At 58.3% G+C, this 7,855-nt stretch overlaps 2 protein-coding genes across 2 annotated transcripts in view; one reads left to right on the forward strand and one right to left on the reverse strand.

Annotated features, from left to right (window-relative positions):
• The window catches only part of PTSG_11321 (serine/threonine protein kinase), a gene marked incomplete at its 5' end in the record, with an annotated part of 16,636 nt that extends 14,532 nt beyond the window's left edge, over positions 1-2,104 (forward strand). The window contains 5 exons of the mRNA XM_004987623.1: positions 1-393; positions 614-695; positions 1,086-1,212; positions 1,395-1,537; positions 1,682-2,104. The exon at positions 1-393 is cut by the window's left edge and continues 5 nt beyond it. Of these exons, the coding sequence (XP_004987680.1) occupies positions 1-393; positions 614-695; positions 1,086-1,212; positions 1,395-1,537; positions 1,682-1,783 (847 nt within the window). The 3' untranslated portion in view covers positions 1,784-2,104. The remainder of the gene's footprint in view (positions 394-613; positions 696-1,085; positions 1,213-1,394; positions 1,538-1,681) is intronic.
• PTSG_11322 (uncharacterized protein) overlaps positions 2,101-7,855 on the reverse strand; it is a 7,701-nt gene continuing 1,946 nt past the window's right edge. The window contains exons 4-6 of the mRNA XM_004987624.1: positions 7,449-7,622; positions 2,858-7,142; positions 2,101-2,603 (exon numbers count right to left, since the gene is read on the reverse strand). Coding sequence (XP_004987681.1) covers positions 2,278-2,603; positions 2,858-7,142; positions 7,449-7,622 — 4,785 coding nt within the window. The 3' untranslated portion in view covers positions 2,101-2,277. The remainder of the gene's footprint in view (positions 2,604-2,857; positions 7,143-7,448; positions 7,623-7,855) is intronic.

Genomic DNA, 7,855 nt, shown 5'->3' on the forward strand with positions numbered 1-7,855 from the left:
GACGACGGTCAACAACGTGATCAAGGTGTGGGACATCCACAAGCAGCGCATCACAGACATCTTCGCACCGCCTCGCCCGCCAGCTGCCGCTCATCTCAGTGTTGGCGGTGGCGGTGATGATGATGTTCGTGCCCGCACAATGTCTGAGTTGTCAACCGCCACCACCACGTCCTCATCAGCAGCAACAGCAATGGCTGCAAGTGCACCGGGAGATGTGCTGAAGGACATGCTTGGGGAAGCGCCCGCAGTGGACGACATTGCCCCACCGGTCACTGCGCAGGAGTTTTACGGCCGCGAAATGCAGCGGCAGCTCAAGCAGACAAACCAACGCGTGGACGTGGCTCGCCTCTGGAGCAGACTCCCAGCAGCACAGCGCGCACCGTTCCTTCGCAGGTACGTGTATCTGTGTCTGTGTGTGTGTGTGTGTGTGTGTGTGTGTGTGTGTGTCTGTGTGTGTGTGTGTGTGTATGTGTGTGTGTGTGTGTGTGTGTCTGTGTGTGTGTGTCTTGTCTGTTGGTTCCCTGCTGTCTGCATCAACACAAGGGTTTGGCAGCTTCACCCAATCCGACCAATCCCCCGCCTCACATCCACCTTGTGGTTTGCACTTTCACAGCGCGAAGGAGGACTTGATTCGATATCAGAAAGCGCTCGACGCCTCGCTCGCAGGCCATCCCGACCTGACGGCCCCGAATCAGGTGCAGCCACAAAAGTGGGGAGGAGAGATAGGAGGGAGTTGTGTTCTCTTGCTGACTCACTCGCTCACTCACTCGCCCACTCACACACTCGCCCACTCACCCACTCACTCACTCACTCACTCACTCACTCACTCACTCACTCACTCACTCACTCACTCACACACACACACTCACTCACTCACTCACGCACGCACTTACTCACACACTCACTCACGCACGCACTCACTCACACACACACACACACACACTCACTCACTCACTCACTCACGCACGCACTTACTCACACACTCACTCACGCACGCACCCACACACTCACTCACTCACTCACACACTCACTCACTCACTCACTCACTCACTCACTCACTCACTCACACACACACACATGTGCAGCCGCGTCGGGTGATGTTCAACCCCGAAGGCAGCCCGCTCGTGTTCACATCAGGCAGCGACTGCAGAATACACTACTGGGACACCGTCAACCCCTATTTCTCGCTCGAGATGCCGCAGGGATCACAAGGTGTGTCTCCGACGCATGTCGCTCGTTTGCGGGGGCTGTGCAATACTTTCTTGAGTCATTCATATTGCTGTGTCATATTTCTCGCTGCATCATCATCACCGAACCTCAAACACACACACACACACACACACACACACACACACACACACACAACAAAAAAAAAAAAAAAAAAAACACCACAGCGTCATCTGCGGCGTCGAGTGCCCAGCAGCGCTCGCAGTTCCAGCACGAAGAGCGGGATGGCGTCAATTTCACGCGTGCACGCGACGATGAAGACATTGCCCCGCCTCAGCCCCACTCACGCCCAGGCCCTTTCCCACACAACGTGAGTATCACGTTCACAGCGCATTGTTCACGGTTTCTATTTGTGCGCTGATGTGACGATCGCCCTCGCCCCACTCCCACGATGTCAACACCTCACCCCTTGTGACTCCCCTTTCCCTCCACTATCCCAACCTCAACCACACAGGCTGCGCATCGTGATGCCATTACGGCCTTTGCTGTCGCCCGCGCTCCAAACCACGTCCTCATCAGTGCAGACAGAGAGGGTGTGATCAAAGTATGGAAATAGCGGCCGTGCAAGTCACACACTGACACAAGGTACATCCTGCACCGCAGCTCTTGCACTCGTTCTCGTCGTTGATGTTGCTGTTCTGTGCACACGTGTCCAGCCCGTCTTTGCATGCGCCCTTTTGTGAGCGTTGCTTTGTGTGCACACACCAACCTTTCCCCTCCTCCTTTTCCCCTCTCTTGCCTCCCCCCTCTCTTCTTTCCTCCGACGTTTTGAACCGCGATGACTGTTGGTTTGCTCTTGTGTTCCTCTGTATACTGTTCCGTGCTCGAATTGAACCAGCGAGCGAAGTGCCAAAGCAAATACACGAACGAAACCTTGCTTTCTCCACAGCACTGACACAAATGCAACTATGTACAATGAAACTACACAAGATTTTCTGTTCTCTGGTTTGAAGCACACGCATCTAGCACACGCGTTCAACATAAACAGCCAACTGACCCACACACGCCTTGCATGCACCCATCCACCTCTCACACGCTCACCTCACACAATCACTCTGGCGTCGCGCCAAGCAGACTCTGCAAATGCTCGCGCAATGCAAGATTTTCCTCCATGAGTGTGCTGACGTTCATCACATGCTGCCGTTGAGAAGTGTTGCCTGCAGGCACGGAACCGTGGCGGGCGCTCGGAGGTTGGAAGGGGTTTTTGGCAGCGTGGCCATGTGCAGGTCTTGCAACACCATCAGCACGACCAGGAAGGTGTGGCGACAACGCGGACGAGGATGGCGTTGATGAGGATGATGAGGATGATGAGGATGATGACAGCTTGAGGGACGTGGCAAACGAAGGCTGCACAAACAGCGACTCGCTTTGCACACCTGCAACGAGAGAGAACCCCACACAGACACAACAAAGGTGAGGTTGCAATTGAAACCATAGACGGCACTTGAGTCAGAACAAACGAAACCATGAGACCTCAAACACCTAGCGCTTCAGACACCAACAACCAAGTCAGGCATAACCACCTCACGTGTGCACACACACACACACACTCACTCACTCACACACACACTCACTCACTCACTCACTCACTCACTCACTCACTCACTCACAATACGGCAAGGGAACACACCTCTTTTCCTGCTTGCAACGTTTGTGCGGTCTTGAAGGGCAGTGCTGCGGGCAGATTTGACCTGCGACACACTTGCGTCGTTCTTTGCATGCTGGCGCGTGTGATGGCGCTGCTGTGAAAACTGACTGCTGGACACATCCTTGGCTGCTGCGCCACCATGGTGCGAGTGCCGTTCTTGTTGCTCATGCTGCTGTTGTTGCCGCTTCCCTGTGCGCTGACATGATACTCCGTCATCCTCCGTCAGCCCGGCTGCCTCTGCTGTCTCCACCGCGACCATGTGCATGGACTGCAACTCCTCGCACATGCTGATCAGCTCCCGGCCAACATCCTTCTGCAGCCGACTCAGCACGTCTGTTTGCTGTTCCAAATCAGCCGCCACCTGCTCCCGCCGCGTCGACAGCGCCAGCAGTTGCTCGTCGCCATCACCACCCCGCGTGGCCGGGGCGCCAGTCCCTGGTTTCCGCTTCTCAATCGCCATGCTGCGTTGAAGGTTGGACAGAATGCTGCTGGTTTGCTGAAGAACACGCACGCACCGCGCCAACTTGTTGCAGCGCCCGCTCAGCCGCTCACGCACACGCATGAGGCGCAGGTGCGACGCCTGGTGCTGGCCCACCATCGTATCCAGCACATGCAAGCGACGGTGCTGCTTCTCCAAGTGCGTGCGACACGCGCCCAGCGCGCCTTCAAGCTGCTCTTTCTCCTGCAGCAGCGTGTGAATGGACTGCATCAGAAGCGTCTGCCTCTCCACCAAGCCAACCTCAGACACATGAGACGCCGCCGGCTGCTGCTGCTGCTGCTGCTGTTGAAGGCGACGGTGGGGATGCGGGTGTTTGTGCTGACCTGCACCAGCGGCACCAGTACTCGTCAAGTGTTCCCCCGCAACGCCTGCCGTGCTTGTCGTCGTTCCCGCCGTGGGCACAGAAGCCGTAGTGGAGGGCATGGTAGCGGAGGATATGTCACCGCTCATATGCGTCGTTCGTGTGAGGGCGGCCCGCATCTCCTCTGCCAGCGCGCGTGCGTGCGCTTCCGCATGCTTGGACTGCTGTAACGCCGACTGCAGCTGCACCAGCTGCTTCTCCTTCTCCTTGAGGGAGGACTGCGCCTTGTCGCACCCTTCCTTGGCGTGCTTGTACAGCGCAGCAAAGGAGTCCCGGTCCGCATTCGCCGCCGCCAACGCCTCGTGCACGTGTCGCACTTCAACGGTTTTGCTCTTCAGATCGGACGTCGTGTCCCGCAGTGACCTGGCCAAGTGGTCCACCTCGCCGCCGGCGTGCTCTGCCTTGCGCTTATGCCGCGCCACACGTGCCTCCAACTCCCGCACGGCCTTTCGCTCCGTCCGCAGCTCTTCCTCGGCAGCCTGCTTTGCAGTCAGCAGCCTGTTCCTCTCCTCCCGGTAGCGCGCCTGCCGCTGCTCTGCCGAGCGCAACGCACGCCGCGTCTCCTCAAGCTCCATCGTCACGCGATCAAAGGCGTTGGAAGTGCTGCCATCACGGCGCTCCCGAGCCGCATACACGGCTCGATCACCATCTGCTCTCTGATGTTGCTGTTGCTGTTGGTGCTGGTGCTGGTGCTGGTGGTGCTGGTGCTGGTGCTGGTGCTCTTGTTCGTTTTGTTGTTGTTGCTGCTGCTGTTGTTGTTCCTTTGAGGATATGGCGGTGGCAAGTGCACGCTGCAGATCGGCACACCAGTGCGCGTGTGTGCTTAAGCGTGCACAGAGGATGGTGAGTTTGTTGAAGTTTTCCTTGCTACGGCCAGGTGTGGCACGTCCAGCACCACCACCACTGCCGCTACTCCTGTCATTGCTGGTGCCGCTCATGTGAGCATGGCTGGTGGGCAGGGCTGGCAGCGAGGGCGGCAGAGGAACGCGTGCATTGTCAAACGCCTGGCACGAACGCTGAAGATGCTCGCACACATCATGCAAATGTGTATCCAGGTCCTCCACCTGTGCGCACACGTCCGACACAGTGCTGTCATGCACCTCCGCCTCCTCCGCTGCATCTGCCGCTCGCTGCTGCAGCAACTGCACTTGATCCTGCAGCCGCTGCGTCTCGTGTGTGAGCTCGCCCTTCTCCACCCGCAGTTGCTCGCATTCGCGCCTGGCCTGATCCAGCGCACGCTGAAGCTCCTGTGCACGGGTGTGGTCTGCCTCGTGCATGGAATACTGCTGCTGCGCTCGTTGCTCCTCCTTGGCGTGGTCCTGCTGCTGCTGCTCGTGCAGCGTGGCCAGCTGGCTTTCCAGAGCATCACACCGCTCCTGCGTGCGTGTGTGCTGGGAGCTCAGGCGCTGCTTCTCTTGCTCGACACTGGCCAGCTGCCGCTGCAGTGACGCCAGCTGTGCCTGCAGGTCGCCGACGTGTTGGCCCAACCGCTTGCTGCGTGTGCGCTCCTCCTCCAGCTCACGAGCACGCGTGGTCATCTGCGCAGTCCACTGCGCAGCTTGCTGTTGCGTGTGCTGCATGGCTTCACCGCGCGCTTGCGCAAGGTCGTGCCGCAATGCATGCACGTGTGATTCCACATCAGACACCACGCGTTGCAGCTCGTCTTCACCCTGCTGCCCTGCTGCTTTTGCTGCTTTTGCTGCTGTAGCCGCTGTTGGAGTTTCTGTCTCGCCCTGGCCCAGCGCAGATTTCAGCCGCGCAACTGCATGGTGCACTTGACGCTGCAGCTCTGAATTTGAGGTCGACAGCCGCTGCATGTCGGCTTCCATGCGCTCGCACCCTTGCAGCGCCGTGTCTCGCTCGACACGCATCTCCTCCAGCTCGGCTTCAAGCTCAGAGATGCGGGTGACGTTCGCATCAAACGTGCGCTGTGCGTCAGTTACAATTGCCCGCAGTCGCGTGACCTCCGCCACAGCCTGGCGTCTCTCGTCCTCGCGCTGGCGCGCTTCCTCCTCACTCAACTCAAGTTGCCGCTGCTGGTGCTCTTGTTGTTGCTGCTGGCGATGGTAGTCTAACAGCTGCTGTTGCAGACGCTGTAGCTCTTGCTCCTGCTCGGCGCTGGTCTCTGTGAGGCGGGCTGCTTCCTGCTTCGCTGCATCCAGCTGTGCTTGCAGGGCCTTGTTCTTCTCTTCACTGCTCCTCAGTTGATCTTCAACTGCAGCCATTGCATGCTCGTGCTTGCTGCTTGACTCGTCTTGTTTTGTTTCCAGCGCATCTGTGAGATGGCTCACACGTGTCTCCAACTCATGCACCCTCGCCTGTGCTCGTGCAAGCTCTGCCTGCTGCTGCTGTTGCTGTCGTCCTTGTTGTTGTTCGTGGGCGGAGGTGTTGCGGTCCTGCCTCTCCTGGTTCAGAGCGGCAGTCAAGTGCCGAATCTCCTCCTGTGCAGCGGCCAGCTCAGAGCGCAGCGCAAACACATGCGTGCCCTCATCAGCACCGAAGCTGTGCTGCTTGCTGGTGTTGCGGTCGACCTCCCCCTCCCCGCTGCTGAATGCTCCGCTCGCAGGCGCGTCAGGCCGGTGCGCTGTTGGTCGTGTGACCTCGGGCGTGACAACAACCACGCCGCCACTGCCTACACTGCCGCTGCCTCCAACACGGGCGCTCGCGCCATCATAGTCGTCGTTTGGCTTTGATGGACTGGGGCTGCCCATGCCTGGGGTGGACGCGCGTCCATCGTGCATGGCAAGCGTGCGACGACGAGACGGTGGGTTGGACTGGATGGGCGAAGGGCTGCGGGTCGTCATGGCCTGCAGCTCGGCCTCAAGCACATCAATCTCCTGCTGCACAATGCGATATCGCTGCTCCAACTCCAGCATCTCCTCTGCATCGTGCGCGGCAGTTGTGGAGTCCACAGACGAGTTGCTGTCGTCACCGCTGCTCGTGGTGATGGGCGTGGAGATGGACGATGTGTCCAGAATCTCCTGTTCCACGCGCGAGATTTCGCGGCCAATGCTCGACAGGTCTGTGCGGAGTGCATCCCGTGTGCGGTGCAGGGTGGACAGCTCCGCCTCTGCAGCTTCGAGTTGCGCGCGCAGCTGTGTCGTGCGAGCAGAGATGCTCTCAATCTCGTCGTGTGTCGTTGCCGACAGCAGTTGCTGCTGGTGCGATGTCAGCTGATTCTGTACGTCCTTCACACGCAGCTCTTGCTCCTGTACGCGCGCAGACACGCTGTCGTGCTCCTCCGAGAACCGCTTTTGCTTTGACAGCAGCGACTGAAGCTGCCGGTGCAGTGGCTGTGCCTTTGCATTTGATGACGTTGTGCCTGTCTTTGTCGTCGTTGTGTCTGATGAGGGCGAGTTGGTTGGTTTTGAGAACAAGCGCGACTCCAGCTCGCCACGGCTCTTGTGCTGTGTGTTTGTGTGTGTGTGTGTGTGTGTGTGTGTGTGTGTGTGTGTGTGTTTGTTTGTTTGTGTGTGTGTTTGTGTGTGTGTGTGTGTATGTGTGTGTGTATGTGTGTGTGTGTGTGTGTGTGTGGAAGTGGGAGTGAGCAGATGGGCAAGTCGGAGATGAAGGCGCTTGATGACTGCATAGACACCAAGAGCATCAAACCAGGAGTGACATATCCCATCACTACATCATGCGCACAACATCGCTCCACCTTCCTCCCCCCCACCCACCACTCTCGCATCCCAAATAACCCAATTGTCCCTCACCAGATGGGCAAGCTTTTCGCGAATCTCTCTGCAGCGATCCTGCAACCGTTCGATCTCTGCATTTGACGCCTCTGGGGTGTCAAACACAAATAGCTTGTACTGCTGCGATTGCTGCTGTTGTTGTTGTTGCTGTTGCTGCTGCTGTGGGTGTTTCGTTGCCGCTTGAAGCTGCAGCTGATGTTGTCGTGGGCGTGCGCGCGTTTGCGTCCGCTGCTCTTGGTGCCGGTGAATAGGGGGAGGAGGACTGACTCATGACACTCGCATTTGCTCGGGGTGGCTGCTGCTGCGTGCGATGCAGTGACAAGGCTGGGTCTTTGTTTGGCGGAAAACAACCCGTGCATTGTGATGCGGATGGTAAAGTCCAGCAGATGTGACACGACCTCCCCAAGGTCATAGCGCTGTGTCAT

Source organism: Salpingoeca rosetta (assembly GCF_000188695.1).
Source record: "Salpingoeca rosetta unplaced genomic scaffold supercont1.43, whole genome shotgun sequence".
Lineage (NCBI taxonomy): Eukaryota > Choanoflagellata > Craspedida > Salpingoecidae > Salpingoeca > Salpingoeca rosetta.